The 18,356-nt window shown below is 46.1% G+C and overlaps 1 protein-coding gene across 1 annotated transcript in view; it reads left to right on the forward strand.

Moving 5' to 3' along the window:
* Window positions 1-18,356, forward strand: part of Swap70 (switching B cell complex subunit SWAP70) — a 62,184-nt gene that overhangs the window by 37,339 nt on the left and 6,489 nt on the right. Inside the window, exons 4-9 of the mRNA XM_042054155.1 lie at window positions 5,797-6,024; window positions 7,304-7,450; window positions 9,302-9,410; window positions 11,416-11,597; window positions 14,499-14,606; window positions 15,702-15,868. Coding sequence (XP_041910089.1) covers window positions 5,797-6,024; window positions 7,304-7,450; window positions 9,302-9,410; window positions 11,416-11,597; window positions 14,499-14,606; window positions 15,702-15,868 — 941 coding nt within the window. The remainder of the gene's footprint in view (window positions 1-5,796; window positions 6,025-7,303; window positions 7,451-9,301; window positions 9,411-11,415; window positions 11,598-14,498; window positions 14,607-15,701; window positions 15,869-18,356) is intronic.

Below are 18,356 nucleotides of genomic sequence, written 5' to 3' on the forward strand. Positions count from 1 at the left end.
TACTACTGCTATTACTACTTTATGTGTATGAGTATTTTGCTTGTATGTTTGGCTGTGTACCACATGTGTGCCCTTGGAGGTCAGAAAAGTGTATTGGATTTCCCAGACCTGGAGTTATGGAAGGTTGTTTACCATATAGACAACGGTCTTAGCTGCTGAACCATTTTCCTGCCCCACATAAGATTTCCAACATGTTTTTGTTTTTGTTTTTTTTGAGACAGAGTCTTTCTACAGAGCCATGGCTATCATGGAACTCAATTTGTAGACCAGGCTGGTCTCAGAGATCTGTCCACCTTTTCCTCCTGAGTACGGGGATTAAAGGCATGTGCCTCTAGGCCCTGTTTTCCAATATGGTCTTTGAAGGTAGTTTTGCGGCCACACTCAAAATTCCAAGTTTATTCATGTGTTGGATTTAGAGGTAGATGACTCTTTAATCTTGACCTTTTGGATTTTTCTGTCACTAAAATATCTGTGGTGGACCTGAAAGCCACATTGTCTTGTTTTCAGAAATAGCAATTACGTAGCAAGGGCGTGCGTGCACTTGCTTTGTTTATGGACAGTGCTCTCCTGATTTGGGTGCCTTGTCATCACTGGGCCTCTACTGTGGTGAGCCTCTCGTTGACCCTGAGCCTCTCCATGGGCCTGTTTCTGCTGCGGCCCAGAGCCCAGCCAGATGCTCCCGCGTGCTTATCTCCACTGTGGTAGGCTGACGGGAACATTTGTCTTCTTTCAAACATGTTACTCCTTTTTGTGAAGAGAATGGTCTCTCTTTGGTGCAGTGGATTTGTCATGGATTGTGTGGGCTTCCTCTGTGCCTTAGCATCTCCTCTCACGGTCAGAACTAGGAACACAGTGCTGCCTTTCCAGCCCTGGGGAAGGTCCAGGCCTGCCTGGTTTACATGACAATATCTGTCACAAACAGCTGACACAGGGGGCAGAGAAGGGGTCGTCGGAGCAGAGTAACGTGAACTTGGCTCAGCTGTTGAGTCACCGTTCTGAGGTTTAACCCAGGAACTTGGGCCTGGTGAGATGGCCCGTCATGTACTTGGGCCCACTGAGACGGGCCATCATCGTTAGTCACTTGCCCTTTGACAAGCACTGCCACCCCAAGATCACGCTGGATTGTGGAAAATACAGCCTATTCAATTTTAACAGCATAATGACTGTATTTGAGCTGTTTTAGGCATTGTGTATTGTTAGAAAATAGAATGTAAAGCATATTTAAAAATAAATTTTGAAATGCAAATTCTTTGTGAGTTTAAATTAAATTCCCCAGGGGCTGGAGAGATGGCTTGGTGGTTAAGGGCAATGGCTGCTCTTCCAGAGGACCAGGGTTCAATTTCTAGCACACATGTGGCAGCTCACGGCTGTGTGTAATTCCAGTTCCAGAGGATCCGACACCCTGTACAGACGTACACTCAGGCAAGATACCAATGTGCATAAATAAATAAACAAATTCCCATCGGGAATTTTAGAGTTTTATAAGTTCAGAGTGTCTGATATACATGAGAAGCCTGCTGCTCATTGCGTGGAACTCCAAATAGACTCTGTCTATCAATATAGCTATCTAATCTAATGTAATCTATCTGAGCCAAGGTCCCTGTTGCCCTGGCCGACCTTGCACTCACAGAGATCTTTCTGAAGTCTCTGCCTCCCTATTGCTGGGTTAAATGTGTGGTCATATTCTACCACTTTTGCCTAATTTTTATATGTCTAGTAATTAACGTATCATAATGATCACTTGCATTTAGTTATAAGGCTTTTGTTGTTACTCGTTTTGCTTTTTTGAGATACAGTTTCTGGTCTTGAACTCCTGTCTATTCTCCTGCCTTCACCCCAAGTGCTGGGTTATAGATTGCTCTCCCAGACCCAGTGAAGTCCGAGTTTGTTTTTCATTTTGCTCTCTGCTTCAGCTAACACTGTACGACAGTGGCAGTTGTGTGAAGAATACATTCATTTGGTTCAGCTTCCATCACCCAGAACGACCTCCAGAATGTGGAATAAATACTTACGTTGCACATAAAGGTGCTTCTATCGGGACATTTGCCAAGAAATGGTGATCCCTTGGAGTTTGTTCCTTACTCCTTCTGGTGATAATCCTGGAAATGCGTGCCTGTAAAGTATGGTTTTTGCTAGTGCAGTTTCCCAGAGAACCAAGAACAAAACAGGATGTGTCCGTCATATGCTTACTTGGAAGAATTGCCTTGCTGTATGAAAACTTGAAATAGTTCTAAAGAGATTTTAGGTGAGGTAAAAAAACCTCACTGCCCCTTTAATGAGAGAGAGCTTTTGACAGAACAAACATTCAAGCCAAAGGCCCAGAGAAATCCCATTCAGCTTGCAATTTCTTCTTTGTTATTTTTGGTGAAATCTGCTTGGAAGGAGGAAGCAAGCTGCTTCCTGAGCTGAATGCGCCTGAGAATTGGTGCAGGCCACTGTAAACCAACCCCAGCACGTGACTCATCATGTAGCTCACTTGAATAGTGGGGCAGGAGAATACGTTTCTTTGGCTAGTGTGATCAAAACGTCCTCTGCTGTTTGGTTATGGTAAGAAAATGACTGTGTCGGGAGTCAACAGGAAAAGACACAGTGTTGGGAGTAATGGCTTGTTGGTGCTGGGCTGAACATCAGCCTCTCAGGGCTAGAGGGGACCTTTAGGAAGGTTCCAGACGGACCTGGGAGGCTGCTTTGAGAAGTGAGTTGTTAGTAACATTTTCTGAGTGAAGCCAGGAGCCCAGAGTTGGAAAGTGCAGGTGCCTCACCCAGAGCAGTAGGGAAGGTGGAGCTGAGGCTGTCCTGACTCCTGCAGACGGGCATGGACTACAGGATCTCATCAGGCCCACTGTGGTCCCTCATCCTGTGCGCACACATGTCCTTCCCTCACTGTGTTGGGAAGGTGTCTGGCTGTATTCCCATGATGAGCTGAGACACAGCCCTTCTTCTAGGCACCCTTAGGGATTAGGGCTTCTCTGTGTGTCAATGTCACTGCTTATTTCCCTTGAACCTTTATTTATATAACTATCCTTTGTTATGTGATTGGAGGGTAAAGCCAGCCCAGGCTGGCTTTGAACTCTCGAACTTCCTGCTGCCAACCTGGCTCTTCTTTCTTTCTTTCTTTCTTTCTTTCTTTCTTTCTTTCTTTCTTTCTTTCTTTCTTTCTTTCTTTCTGCTATCTTGTTGTTTTGTCTTTAGTCTCTTCTTGACTTCAGTCATTTTTCCTGTTATCTTTTTTTTCCCCCTCTTCCATCATCTGTTCCTAAGCAGCCAATGGCACATCTTCAGCAAGAGAAGGGAAAGGCCTCAGAGTGCTTCTTTTCTGCAGTAACATTCGTTAGCATCTCACACTCTTCAAGGCCCCCGATAATCTTTATCCCAAGGGAGCGTCGTCATTAAGCTAAGTCTTTAGAACTTGCAGTTTTTGAACTTAGGGTATTTAGGGAATGTGAATTTCTTCGCCTTCGTTTCTTGTTACACCTTATCATTCCACAAATCACTTTACAGTCACATTAATGGGGACGCAAAGACGAAACAGAAAAGTGAACACCAAGTCTTATTGTAACTAAAGATTTTCAAACATTTCTGACTAATGTTTGCCAGACGATCTGTATGGTGTTTGTGCAGGGGAAGCCACAGGTCTGCTTAACTTTGCATTCTTTGCTTTCTCAAATATAATTTTAAGGGACTGTATAATATATCACCCAGAGCAGAGGGGAAGCAGCCTCGAGGGTGCCTGCTGGGCAGCTCTGTGCAAACCGTTCTCTGTGGGTCTTCTTTTATCTCTTTCTATGCTGAGTGTTGTTAGCCCCATTTCACAGGTGAGGATATCAGAGCTTAGTTTAGTTCATTTTAGATGTTAGTTGAGTCCGGCTTACTTAGGGCCCCTGCTGAGCCCTGGGAATTCAAAATTAGATGGGGCACAGCCCCTTCCATGAGGAATTCAGAAAATGGTGGAAAAGCAGATGAGGACCAGAAATGGAACACAGTACACCAAGTACAGCAGGGTGGGACACAGAAGAGGGTGCAGGGGATGCAGGTCTGCCTTAGCACTCGCTAGAGCATCTGCTCCATCAGTGTGAGGGCATCTGGAGCCTTGTTATAGCCCAAGGGCGAGGACACTTGAAGCAAGCAGATGGAGGAGGAGGAACTTATTTGTGAACCAGCTGGAAAAAAGGGACTTTCTTTTCCCTCCCTCCCTCCCTCCCTCCATGGTGGGAAACACTGATCTTGGGGATAATGTCAGTAGCATTTGTTACTGGTTTGATCTAAGTGGTGAGGACCTAAGATACTGGTGTGGGTTTTTGTGGATGACATCACACCAACTGAAATCAGTAACAAGGGGAGGGAACAAGGAGGACAAGAGCTGGAATGAATCTGAGCACAGTACATGTGGGGAATTTCCATAGTCAGACCCATCAGTTTGTACGGTGAATATGCTCTAGAAATATATCAGAGAGAACATGGGGAGGCAGGAGGAATGGCAGTGTGGGGAACACTGTCTCACAGTGCCGACTCCTTGTGTCATCACTGCCTTGTTTCTTCCCTTCTTCTTCCTACCCCAGCTATTTTCCTACATAATGTCTGATGTTTCAAGATTTAGTGAGCCCTTCTGGCTCACACTAGGAACCCAGTCACGTTTATAACATCGTCAGTGTTCTAATGGATGGAGACATCAGGAAATAAGTAATTGGTTTACATAGGAAAACTGTAAATTAGGGAATAACTTGTGCATCTGAGATGTTTATTTAATTTAACACATGTTCAGTGAGATCCGTGTGTGTAGCTGCTGCTGGTGGTGCCTGTCTCAGTAATTCAGTACAGCGGAGGTAGGGGCAGGAGAATGGGGTCTGGATTGTTCTTTGCTGCATAGTGAGTTTGGGGCCTGTCTGAACTACATGAGACCCTGTTTTAGAATAAAACAACAGGAAAAAAAAAGAAAAGCATAATGTTCTTGATATATTGAAATATTCACCCCAATAGAGTAATGAGGTAACAGTAGTTTGTGTGTGCTGTATTTATAGGTTTCCCTAGCTCTGTGTGCACACAGACATGATGTGCAAGCCGTGGGTTGTCAGTTCTTGATTTCCTTCTAGGCCAGCAGAGAACAGCCGCTGGTGTTTTATGTATACAGCTTTCCCTAGCAAAGGGAGGGTATTACTCTTTTGGAAGTATAAAGAATATTTCCTTCTGGGCAGTGGTGGTGCACGCCTTTAATCCCAACACTTAGGAGGCAGAGGCAGGCAGATCCCCAAGTTTGAGGCCAGCTTAGTCTTCAGAGCAAGTTCCAGGACAACCAGAGCTGTTATACAGAGAAACCCTGAAAGAGTATTTCCTGAATTGACTCCAATAGTGTGAATGACACAAATATCTATGTTAAAAATATGAAATAATTATCCAGGTGGTGGTGGTGTATATCTTCAGTTATAGCACTCAGGAGGCATGGGGATTTCTGAGTTTGAGACCAGCCTGGTTTGCAGAACAAGTTCCAGAATAGGCAGGGCTACACAGAGAGGTCATGTCACACACACACACACACACACACACCAAAACAAACAAACAAATAAATAAAGAGCCAAGTAGTGGTGGCTCTTTAATCCCAGCACTCAGGAGGAGTGAGGAGGCAGAGGCAGGTGGATGTCTGTGAGTGTGAGGCCAGCCTGGTCTACAGTGCAAGTTCTAGGACAGCCAAAGTTACAGAGAAACCCTGTCTCGGAAAGCCAAAAATATAAAAAATAAAAAAATAAAAAAATAAATAAAAAACCTAAAAAAAGAAAATATTTATTTTTTTTTCCCCTACAGATTGAGTACTTGCTTAAGAAACTTACAGAAGCTATGGGAGGAGGTTGGCAGCAAGAACAGTTTGAACATTACAAAATAAACTTCGATGACAGTAAAGATGGCCTTTCTGCATGGGAACTTATTGAGCTGATTGGAAATGGACAGTTTAGCAAGGGTATGGATCGTCAGACAGTGTCCATGGCCATTAACGAAGTCTTCAATGAGCTTATTTTAGATGTGTTGAAACAGGTAAGACGGGTGTGACCCCACTCTCTCTCCTGTTTAGAGTTTGATACAAAATAACTTCTTCCTCTTCTTCCCCTTTCCTTCCGCTCCCTCACTCCCTAGCTTCTTTTCTGTATAGATGGTCTAAGTCACTTATACTCCTTAAATGATTTCGAACAAAAAGCAAGTTTCTATTTTCTCTGTTATTAGAGTTTTAGCATTCACCCCGCCCTGCTGTGTTCTTGAGGACTGGACCAAGGCATCATGCATTCTAGACAAGGGCTCTGCGACTGAGCTGTATCCCTGGCCCTAGGCTCCTGTTTTAAAGAGTTACTGGCACAGTTTTGAAGTACAGTTAAGAATGGAGAAGTTATTATTTTTGAAGGGACTGTTAATAAAACTTCCAAACTATTTTTTAAAGTACCCTCATGTTTTTTGCAGAATTAGACAAATACCTTTATCTTTAGAAAGAGATACTTTCATATAGCAAAGTTATATTTATTTTATCAGAATATTTTTGTTTTCTTATTACCCATTGTAGTACCTGATATATATGTAGGAACTAATTAAATAGAACATCTGTCTGTCTGTCTTGAGACAGGCTGTCACTCAGTAGCTCTGGGTAGCCTGGAGGTCACTTTGTAGACCAGGTGCCTGCTGGGATTGAAGGTGTGCACCGCTATGCCTGGATTTAGATATAGGTCGTTCACACATCTTATGTTTTTGTATCAAATAATAACTCTGCTTTCGGGTTTCCTTACTTAGCTCCTTTCTTTGTTCAGTAGGTAATTATTATTGTCTTCGTTCTTTTTTTTTTCTGATGGCGTCCATCAATAAGTATTAATCAAGTCTTAACTTGTGTAGGTTTTTGTATTGCGAGGAAGTATGTGACACACTCTGTTCACATACCTGCAGGTCTCCTTCTGGTGCCAGGAAATCCCAGACATTTCCGTTTACCTATAAGTATGTCAATAAATATCTTGAAAGGTAAGACAGTTTAGGAAAATTCGCTGTTTATTAATGTCAAAGGTTCTGTTATCTGTATGTTACTTGCAGAGACTTTCTGAAATGTCTAAAATTACATGTAAACCTTTGTGGTCATGTGGATTTGACTGGGGATCAAGCCTCTGGCCTTCATAGATTCTCAGAGACTCCAGTCCATGATCGGCACGGGTGAAAACCATGGACGTGTGTGTATTTAGGACCAGGTGTCAGGGTGGAGTAAAGAAGACAATCCAAGAAGGACCGCCAAGCTCTTCCACATAAAAGCACGCGTGTCTATATTAGGTTTACTCTTTCATAGGGCTACATGATGAAGAAAGGCCACAAAAGGAAAAACTGGACCGAGCGGTGGTTTGTGTTAAAACCCAACATCATCTCCTACTACGTGAGTGAGGACCTGAAAGATAAGAAGGGAGACATCCTCCTGGACGGGAATTGCTGTGTGGAGGTGAGTGGGTGTGGCTGCTCTGCCTGCTGGCCTCTGCTGCCCCCTGCTGTCCACAGATGCTCTCCTCGCATCTCCAGCTAATCCCCAGCCTTCCCAGAATGAAAAATAGTCGCTGTGCCTTCTAAACAGAAACTAAAGGTGGCTGACAAAATGCATACCTAATATGAATTTATTTTCTGCCTTATTCTTGGGAGTAAAGTATAGGGATTAAATCTGAGAGATTTGTGTTTGAGGAATCAATTATTAAAGAAAAGCAAGTCATTAAAAAGGCAAAAAATGCAGTAAAATATCATTGGAAATTATCAATAAACTAAAAGACCTGGGGCATTTTGAGTAAAGCAAATAGAAGAAGATTCATCATTAAAATTAGTATTTTGGGTGTTTTTTTTAAGGGGAAGATAGGGTCTCATTAGCTCAGGTTGTACTTGAAGTCACCGTGTAACCAAGGATGGCCCTGAATTCCTTATCCTCCTGCCTCTGCTGCTCCAGGTGCAGGAATGGCCTGTGCTACTGCACTTCACCTCTTTTTTGAGCCATATTTATGTATTTATGAGACCTCATGTAGTTTCGGTGGTTTTAAACTTACTATGGCCTCGAACTCTTGATCCTCCTGCCTCTTTCCACACAGCGCTAGGATTATGGATGTGGGGCTCCATGCCTGTCTTGAGTGATTTATTTTATAGCTATTAATTCCATGAAGATGTGAAGTCCTCAAGAACATAATTTCTGTTGGATGATGTGGCACGTATCTGTAATCTCAGCACTCAGGAGGCTGGGGATTTGCCTGATCTACTTAGCCAGGGCTATGTAGTAAGACCGTGTCTCAAAACATACTGTTTTTTTCTTTGTTTGATTTTAGACTTGGTTTGTATATGAACCATCTAGTGTCTGTATTTGTTGAAGAATATTTAAAATACGGGAGTTCACACTCATAGACCTATAGAAATGGTACAGAGATTAATTAATGCTCTAGGGTAAGTGGTGTCAACCAGTGGCTTTGCTTATATTCAGCTACCCTGAGACCTGCACGATTACCATAAGCTCAGCCATTTTACTCATAAAGACAGAGGCCAAGAACTACAGGGCACTGGTGGTAACACCCCGGGTATAAGAAAAAGCCATAGCGGGCAGAGTTATGTCAGTGTCCCTTCCAGGTTCCTGCAGGGGACACGCTCAAATGAAAAGGCGGTTCTCTCAAAAGTAGAGAGCGTGCGGCCTCTTTTCCTCACCAGCTGCTGTAGTTCTTCCTTTATAGATGCGGCGTCCCACTAGGGTCATTGTCATTGTACGTGGGCTGCCTGGATACAGCAGTAAATCAGACATTTGCATTTGTAGGTGTTTTTCAGTGGCACTGAGTTTCAGCTATTTGTATAAATAGTTAAGACATGAATTGAAATACATAAGAAGAAAACTTAGCTGAGTGTGGTGTCACATTCCTGTAATCCTAGCACTTGGGAAGCTGGGCCTGAAGGGTCATGAGTTCAAGGTTAGCCTAGTCTACATTGTGAAGTCCTGTTTGTGAAGTCCTGTCTCTGTAAACAAACTGATAGTTTCCTGCTGAAGGACTACACTTCCCAGTTTGCCTTGAGGACTGTGGAAGTTATCTCCATCCCTAGAAAAGGCCACATCCCATCTCCTTCTGTGGGCGTTTTGGCATCGGCACATGTGGGTAACAAAGATGCCCCTTACCATGAATAAGCATGGCTTCACCTAAAGTCAGATCAAGCCTCTTTCTGCTTGCGTACGCTCTCTCTCTCCCTCCCTCTCCCCCCTCTCTCTCCAGCTGCTTTTAAATAATTCAACACAAGAAAGAATAGAACTTTAAAGAACTAATCATGCTTTCTGTTTTAGTCTCTGCCTGACAAAGATGGAAAGAAATGTCTTTTCCTAATAAAATGCTTTGATAAGACCTTTGAAATCAGCGCTTCGGATAAGAAGAAGAAACAAGAGTGGATTCAGGGTAGGATTTTTTTTTTTTTAATGTTTTACATGAAAACTTGAGAGCACAATTGGGCACAGGCACACGGTTTTAATCCTGGCACTTGGGAGGTAGACACAGGAGGTCTGGAGCTCTCTACATGGAGTTCCAAGCCAGCCTGGGCTACTTTAGACCCTGCCTAAAAATGAACAAAACAAGCAAAATGGTGAGTGTCCCATGTTTTCAAAGCTCACAGAAGACGCTGGCATAGGGTTGCTTCCTTATGCCATGGCTATTGCTACATTCGAAAGAAAATCAAGGAAACACGAGTTCCCCCTTTTTTGGCCAGTTTATTTGCATACTGACTTCATGGGGATAAAACTATATTTTAGGTCTTATTACTCCAGCCCTTGAGAGGGTTTTTCCCCCTTTAGGCTTATGAAAAACGTTAGAGATCATCTTGTTACTATACAAGGCAGAAAAGGAATTCATAGAGTGGCTTTGAACACCTCAGGAGCTTTTTAAGTAGCTCAAGAAACCAATAACTTGAGGAGAGAGCATTGTGCTAGCCTAAAAGGAAGTGAATGATGTGTAGACTTGTCCATTTGCTTACCCTTTCTCAGAAGAAGCAGAAGTGGTTAGCACTGGTTGCTGATGGCCCGGAACCAGACCCTGGAGGATAGGAGGAGGCAGACGCTTTCCTTAACGTCTGTTTACACTTCTTGGATTTGAGCAGTATGTATTAATAATCCAAGAAATTAAATTTAAGTGGTTGAAAACACCAAGAGCCAGGGGTGGTGGTTTAGGCCTATGATCCCACCACTCAGAAGGCAGAGGTGGTGGGTTGTTGTCAGTTTGAGGCCCGTCTGGGCTACTTAATAGGTTTAGGCCAACTTCAGTTACAGAGTCAAATTCTGTTTCAACAAACCAGAAAAGCTGTTGCAGAGATGGCCTAGTGATTAAGAGAACTGGCCGGCCCTCTAGAGGACCTGGCTCTGACGTCTAGTACCTATGTGGTGGTTTACAACCATCAATAACTCCAGTCCAGGGCACCTGACACCCTCCTCTGACCTCTGTGGGCATCAGACACACACACTGCACACACATACATGCAGGCAAAATACTCCCATACATAAAGGAATCTGAGAAAGACAGAAAAGAAATGAGATTTTTTAATATGAAATGTTTGTATGTAAATGGTGTGCATCTAGAATACACACGTGTCTTATGAAGTCCCTTGTGTGTTGTGCTGTATGTAGATTTTCAGTAAATGGCAATGTATGTGGTATGTATATAGGTCGCATACAGATGGGGGTGGTCTCATAAGACATAGACGAAGACAGAATCAGGGTAGCAGGCTGCCATCAGATGCTAGGAACTTGATTGTCTGCCCTTTGTGAGTCTTAATTTTACTTGGCTTTTATAAACTGTTTGCTGTCATTGTGTGTATGGGTGTTCATGGTGCATCTGTGGGTCCCAAGGGTCAGATGGTCTCCAAGCTTACCTGCTGAGTCCTTATTTAGGAGTAGAAAAGTTGCTTGGTGTCAGCACTTGGTAACCTAAGAAAGCAGGGTTGCTGTGAATTTGAGGACAGATCTAGCTAGGCTATATAGTGAAGCCCCGTCTCCAAAAAAAAAAAAAAGAAAAAGAAAAGAAAGTATTTAGAAGGGAGTTGAAAGTAAGTTCTTTTTTGTTGTTGCTTGTTCGTTTTGGGTTTTCGAAACAGAGTTTCTCTGTGTAGCCCTGGCTATCCTGGAACTTACTCTGAGAACCAGGCTGACCTCAAACGTAGAAATCCACCTGCTGGGACTATTAAAGGTGTGGGCCACCACTGCCTGGCTGGTCCTGTAGTGTTCCCAGTGAAGAGTCTGTGAGTACCGACTTGGAGGAGACTTCAGCACACATAGCCTCATGTGGGGGCTGGAGAGCCGCCGCCGCCCACGCTGCGCCTCTGCTCGCTGGCAGGGTCGGAATGAGCTCCCATCTCCCCATCACTCGAGTGTTACACGTAAGAGTGCAGTGCCTTCTCTTTCTCCTGTCCTTCTAGCCATCCATTCTACCGTCCACCTGCTGAAGCTGGGCAACCCCCCGCCACACAAGGAAGCCCGCCAGCGTCGGAGAGAGCTCCGGAGGAAGCTGCTAGCGGAGCAGGAGGAGCTGGAGCGGCAGATGAAGGAGCTCCAAGCTGCTAATGAAAATAAGCAACAGGAGCTGGAGAGCGTGAGGAAGGTAAGTGTAGGGCGGAGAGGCCGGGGACACGGCAAGGGCAGTGTTCTCTTTACTAGCGTAGCCACAGCCTTAGGAGCTGCCCAAGCCACCAGCCTTAGGAGCGAGTTTTGCTTCACCCACTCCCTATGTTAGGACAAGAGTTCAGGGAGAGGTTTGGTGACCTGAGTTCTTAGGAAGTGTGTCCAGCTTCTGGGCCTACTAAAGCTCTTCCCTGTCCCTCCTGTCCCCTTTGTCCTTAAGGACAAAGTGGTGCTAGAGGGTGTAGACTTGAACCATGTTTGTATGTGTTCACATGTGCTCTGATCACGCTGTAGGGCACACACACAAAAGAGCAGAATAGAAGCTGAGCCAGGTCTGTAGTCACTAGGGTTGGGCTGAGGGGAAAACCACCATCTCAGCGGTGCTGTTCACTCTGCTATAGGACTGCTGTGTTCTCGGACTTGGCAGTAACCCGTATGGCAAGTTTAGCCTTACAGACTGTACTTACTTTGTCTAGAACTAGTCACGTGTTTCTGATGGAGGTCAGCTGTGGCGTCAACTCCAGGCCTAGGTGTTTTGCTGCTCTCAAGGACTTTTGTCTTTCAGTGGTTTTACTGTGATATTCGTGGGTCTTGCTGTTGTTTTTAAGACTGGCTCTCAATATGTAGCTCTGGTTGGCCCAAAGCTGGTTGTGTAGACCAGGCTGGCCTCTAACTCAGCAATCTGCTTGCCCCTGCCTGGAGTTCACAGACTGTGGACCAAGGTCCCATTATGTTGGCTAAAGTTTCAACCTATTTCTTCAAATATTTCTCCTTCCCGCTCACTCTTCCCTTATATTCTGTTGGACAGAATATTGCACATAAAGCACCTGCATTCTCTGAAGCTGTTTATTTTTGTTTTTTCTGTTCTTCTGACTGCATAATTTCTGTGTATCTCGTTAGTGGAGTCTTCTTGAAGCCCAGATAGATGGTTTAGCCTCTCTAGTTGAGTTAAAAGCAAACAAACAAACAAAAAAGGTCTTGTAGCCCAGGCTAGCTTTCAACTCTCTACTTAGGGAGGCTGGCCTTGAACTTCTGATCTTCCTGCTTACACCTTCCAAGTTCAGAAATCACAGCTGTCCTTTGTGGCTCTGGAGAGTCCTGGCTTCCTGGCTTCCCGACGCTGCGCAGGTTCTCCAGCCAAGTGCTAGCCCCGGTTCTCGAACACCACAGTCCAGCCATCTCCGTTTGGCCTCTTGATTAACATTCCCTGCTCGATGAGGTGTTATTCCTTCCACAGTGTCTTTAACCGGGACTTCCCTTCATTCTCCTCAGCATATTTACAGGAATGGCTTTGTGGATATGCCCTGGACTTCTTCAAAGGCATTAACTGTTGACTGTTTTTTCCTACTTATGGGTTACACTTTCCTGTTTCTCATACTTTTTTTAGTTGAAAACTGGATGTTTTAGAAGATAACGTGTTATAGGAACTAAGGATGCTGATCCTGACACCCCTGCCCTCAGCTTGTCATTGTTTGGCTATTTATTCAGTGGCTTGGCTGGACTGTTTCCTGGACCCCTGTGGCCTTTTCCCCCCTCCTCAGAGACTTAGCCGTGGGTATGCATTGCCACAGTCACCTGGAGTGACCCCAAAGTGCTCTCCTTTTCTCCTGTTAAGCTGTCTCGCCCCTAAGTGCCAGAGGTCACCGATCTCTGGATGTTAGATTTGTTTTCTGCAGTGCCCTGAACTAACTAGACTCAGTCTGGGGTTAAGTTCAGGCCCGTGTCCTCTCAAGGCGGATCTTTGAGACTTGTTCTTACTCCGTGAGGACTCTGCTTAACCAGGCCTTTCTGGTTCTGCCTGGCTTAATTAGTCTGGTTGGTTTGCCCGCCTCCTATGACCCAATCTTTATTGTATTCAACTGTGACCTTAGGTTTGGACATCTTATATAACAAAGTACCTTCTTTTGGCGAGAACCACAGAGCCTACTTTCTTCCAAGAGCAAAAAGTTCCACCAAAGGCTGGGCGTGTGTGACGGCACATACCTGCAACCCAGCACTGGGGAGGCTGAAGCAGGAGGCTTGCCAGTTGTGTGAGCTTGGGTGGAGACAGCAGCACCGGTCTCTTGGATCTATACTTCTGCTTTAAGAGCCTCTGCTACTAGGAAGAGGACACAGCCTGCTTGTTACCTCTGTTTTCTTCTCCTCTGGAGCTTTTGCCCACAAGTGAGAGAGACCCTGCCGACCCTGCCTGCTTTCTGTAGCCTGGGCTGCGAGCAGCATCTAGAGGGCGCCCTTGTCTCTGGTTTAGCAGCCAGGAGTGGCACTTCCTTCTTGCCCAGGAGAGTGAGGGGCTCTAAGATCCGGATGATTGTCTTTTGCTGCTGTTTTGTTTTCAGTGTTTTTGTTTGTTTGTTTGTAGTTTGGTTTTGAGGGTGGGATCAACTATGGTGCCTTTTGCCCGTTGGGCAAGTACTGACCAGCAAGCCACAACCGCAGCTCCTCATGGGTTTTCTTAGGCGGACATTCTCCTCTGCAAAGCTTTACCATGCTCTGCTTTGTTTTTTAAAATAACTTTAACCAGTTGTTTCTGTTGGGGGAGGGGAGTAGGGGTGGAGGTTGAGGAAGCTCCCTGTGGCAGCCATCTGGAAGCTGAACCTGAGGAATAGTGTGCTAGGTGACAGTACCACACAGAGGGCCCCGAGCTAGTGTAGCTGCAGATGATTGTGGGCCAGGGGCCGTCCTCACAGTCTCTGTGCACAGTGTTCAGAATCAAGTTGTTGAACTTGTTTTATCTGCTGACTGGGAACACTGGACGGCATCCCGGTGTATCTCCTAGATTGTGTTTAATTTTTATTGACTGATCCTTTTCCTATGCTTCAGTAAGGCGCTCTCTTCCACTGTAATGACCCTCCTTTTCTGGGGACGGGTTTTGGTTGCTTAGAAACTGGAGGAAGCGGCATCTCGTGCCGCAGATGAAGAAAAGAAACGCCTGCAGACGCAAGCCGAACTACAGACCAGGTTCAGCACGGAGCTGGAGCGGGAGAAGCTGGTAAGGCTGGGAGCTGCTGCGTGTGCTGAGGGAAGCCTGGCGGCCACTGGGAGCTGCTTTACTACCCCTGGCGGTGGCGGAAGGGGAGCCGTGTGTTTGTGCAGGTGTTCAGTCCTTTATTGAACACCTTCTGTGCATCCGAGAGGTAGAGGGAAAGGATGGGCACCTTGTTTTCCAAACCCCTGAGCAGAATCGTATGCATGCAGTCGTAAATGCTTGGTTAATTTGGTTACGTGTCTTCTTTGTTTTGAGGTGTCCCTGTCATCCCGCAATGACTTTTAACCAGGGTCCTTTTCATTCTCAAAAGACTTTTGGTTTGGATGGTTACTAGCTGTAAGAACACAAACTAAATCCATGGAGACCTCAGGGCTCTGATTGCCGTCCTGGCCTTGCCAAGGTCAAGGTTGTTTGTGGACTTAGCTGGTTCCTGGAGCACACATCTCCCATGGCGCGGTGCTGTGCTGAGCCCATGCCTGGATGTGGTCCGATGGTACTGTTGGTCACTGGTTGCTCAGAGATGAGATTCCTGTTTGTGTTGAGGAAGGCAGTGTGGGGTATGGAGGATTCCCAGCTGCCCTTCCTCAGTGCTCTCCCTGAGCACACATGTGCTTCCTGCATTGGGGTCATTCTGTGAGCTCTCGGGGTTCTCCTGAGAACACAGTGATGTAGTTCATACACCGTAGAGACGTACACCAAAATGTGTGATAGTGTGCGTGTCAGGGTCCTGGGGCCTGACCCCTGTGTCTCACACATGCTAAGTTAACACTCTACCAGTAAACTGTACCCCAGCCCACAGGGACTAAAATTCTTCAATCCAGAAGGGGAAGCCATGCACTTGCTAAGATACTGGTGCCCAGGGATGGGGAAGGGGATAGAGGCAGCTGGACCTGCAGCTCATGAGCCGCTCTGCCTGGACAAAGGCTCACTCTTTAAGATTTGGTAAAGAGGTTTTGGCTTTAAAATAGAAAAGAATTTAAAGAGAAATTACACTTTAAATTTCCTCCGTCTTTAGTCAAGGGTAGAGGGGATGGGTGCCTTGCTCTGGGGAAGAAGCCGCCTGCATTTAAGGAAGGCCACAACCCTCTCGTCCTCTAGATCAGACAGCAGATGGAGGAGCAGGTTGCTCAGAAGTCCTCGGAGCTGGAGCAGTATCTGCAGAGGGTTCGGGAGCTGGAAGACATGTACCTGAAGCTGCAGGAGGCCCTGGAGGACGAGAGGCAGGCCCGGCAGGATGAGGAGACGGTGCGCAAGCTTCAGGCCAGGTGGAGATTGCTCTGCAGCCCCCGCCCTCGTTGGCTTTGCTTGCTCTGGGTTCTAACACTGGCAGAAGTCCAGAGACTCTGGATGTCAGGCTGGCTGGGTGTTTCTCCTGGGCCTGGGCTACAGAAGCCTTTGCTTGGGGGTCTAGAGAAGGGCCTATGCCCGAGAGCAGTGTGTTGGCTGCATTGGCTACTTACTTTATTCCAGAATGTCAATCAGCCAGATCAGCTTTGGAAGAAACTTGGTTTTGTCACCGAGTCCAGACCTGAGCAACCTTGGTGCAAAGGCAGAGGTTTTGTGGATCAGGAGGGAATGCACACTTTCTTTTTGGCAGTGTGGGATTAGCACCGTTTCTTCCATAGCTACTACTTGAAATCCAGGTTTTAAAAGCTTTGAAACTAGATTCACCCCTCCTTGCTCTTTTAAAGTCAGGTTTACAATTGTGATACTCATATTCTCAGAGAAAAATTTTGCTTTGGGTCTTTGTAACATTGGGGAGGGCAAAGCAAAATGAGTCCCCAGAGGGATGAGGAGCTGGCCTGGCTTAGCTCGTTCTCCCATTTGCTGCTTCATGCCTTGCGGAAGGCAGCATAGATGTACCTGGGCTGTGAGCTGTGGCACCCCTCCCTGTGTTAGGGGACACTCAGAAGGTGGGCACTTGGAATTTGTACAGCTGCCAGTCCTCGTGTGGAGAAACAGAAGATGTCGTTCAAACCTTGGGAAGGAAAAGAAAGGTCTAATGAGATGGCTCAGCAGGTAAAAGATGCTTGAGCAAGCCTGCTGCCCTGAGTTCCAGTCCTGCCACCCATGTAATGGTGGACGGAGAAAGCTGACTCACAGAGTTGTCCACTGACCTCCACACTCACACCATAGCGCACACTCACGCCATAGCGCACACTCACCCATAGTGCACATACTCATACCTTAGCGCACACACGCCATAGCGCACACTCAAGCCATAGCGCACACTCACCCATAGTGCACACACTCACACCTTAGCGCACACACTCATGCCATAGCTCACACTCACCCATAGTGCACACACTCACACCTTAGCACACACACTCACTCCATAGCGCACACTCACGCCTAGTGCACACACTCACACCTTAGCACACACACTCATGCCATAGTGCACACTCACCCATAACACACACACTCACACACATATACATGATAATAATTTTTAAAATACTAAAATTAGAAAGATAAACTGGAAAAGGGAGTTTGTCAAATGTGACGGGTCTGGTGAGTTGACCAGTGGGTGAAGGCATTTGCCATCAAGCGCTGTCAAGCTTTGTGACCTGAGTTTGATCCCTGAGGCCCACGTGGTGGGAGGAGAGAACCAACCCCCAAAGTTGCTGCCTGATTTGCACATGTGCCCCTTGGTGCGTAGCCACACATAAAGTATGATTAAGAGACATCAAATATATCATTTGAAAAAAATTAAAATTAACTTGGGGCCATTGAGATAAAGTGGATAAAGCCACTTGCTGCATAAGCCTGGTAACCCAAGTCCAGTCCATGAAGCCCACATAAAGATGGAAGGAGGGAGAGAGAGAGAGAGAGAGAGAGAGAGAGAGAGAGAGAGAGAGAGAGAGAGAGAGAGAGAGAGAGAGAGCCGTTGTACAGATGCCCCAGCCAGCGATGTGGAGCAGCCGCTGGTGCTGTTGACAGTGGCTTTAGCAGATCATTCGGGAGAAGGTGCGAATCCCGTCACTTCCAAAGAGTAGCACTCTCGAGTGACACTAGACATACTTTGGGCCACTGATTTGTTCTGTGCCGAAGTTTATAGATTACCTTTGTGCACGGAGTCTTGGGGAAGGCGCTCTGTCTCAGTAGTCTCAATGGGATTTAGGTGCGACAGCAGAGATTGAGTCGCAGAGGACTGGGTGACTCAGAAACTCTGTGGAGTCAGCTCTCCCGTGTGGACACCGACGCCTGCTGCACCGGGGACTTTTCTCTTGTTTTGATAATGATAAGAGAACTTGAAGGAAAGGGGTTTCCTTTGGCTTGTGGTTCAGAGGGAGAATGGACTCCATTCTTGCTGGGAAGGCATGGTGACAGGGCAGGAAGCAGCTCATCGTGTTCCCCCATGAGACAGAAAGTGAGGTGAGGTGGCAGGGGCTGCACCTGTGCACAGAGGAGTGGAAGTGGGCTAGAAGGGTCGGCAGGAAGATTACATGGATCTTTGATTTTTTTTTTTTAAGACATGATCTCACTACGTAGCCTCAGCTGGCCTGGAACTTGGTATATAGACCAGACTGGTCCAAACTCTCGGATCCGCCTGTCTCTGCCTCAGTGCTGGGATTAAAGGTGTGTGCACCACCATACCTTACTTGAAATTTGTTGTTTCATTTTTGTTTTTTTCCCCTTCCCCTGCCTGCCTGCCTTTTTTCCTTCCTTCCTTCCTTCCTTCCTTCCTTCCTTCCTTCCTTCCTTCCTTCCTTCCTTCCTTCCTTTCTTCTTTCCTTCCTTCCTTCCCTCCCT

Source organism: Arvicola amphibius, chromosome 1 (assembly GCF_903992535.2).
Source record: "Arvicola amphibius chromosome 1, mArvAmp1.2, whole genome shotgun sequence".
In the NCBI taxonomy this organism is placed as follows: domain Eukaryota; kingdom Metazoa; phylum Chordata; class Mammalia; order Rodentia; family Cricetidae; genus Arvicola; species Arvicola amphibius.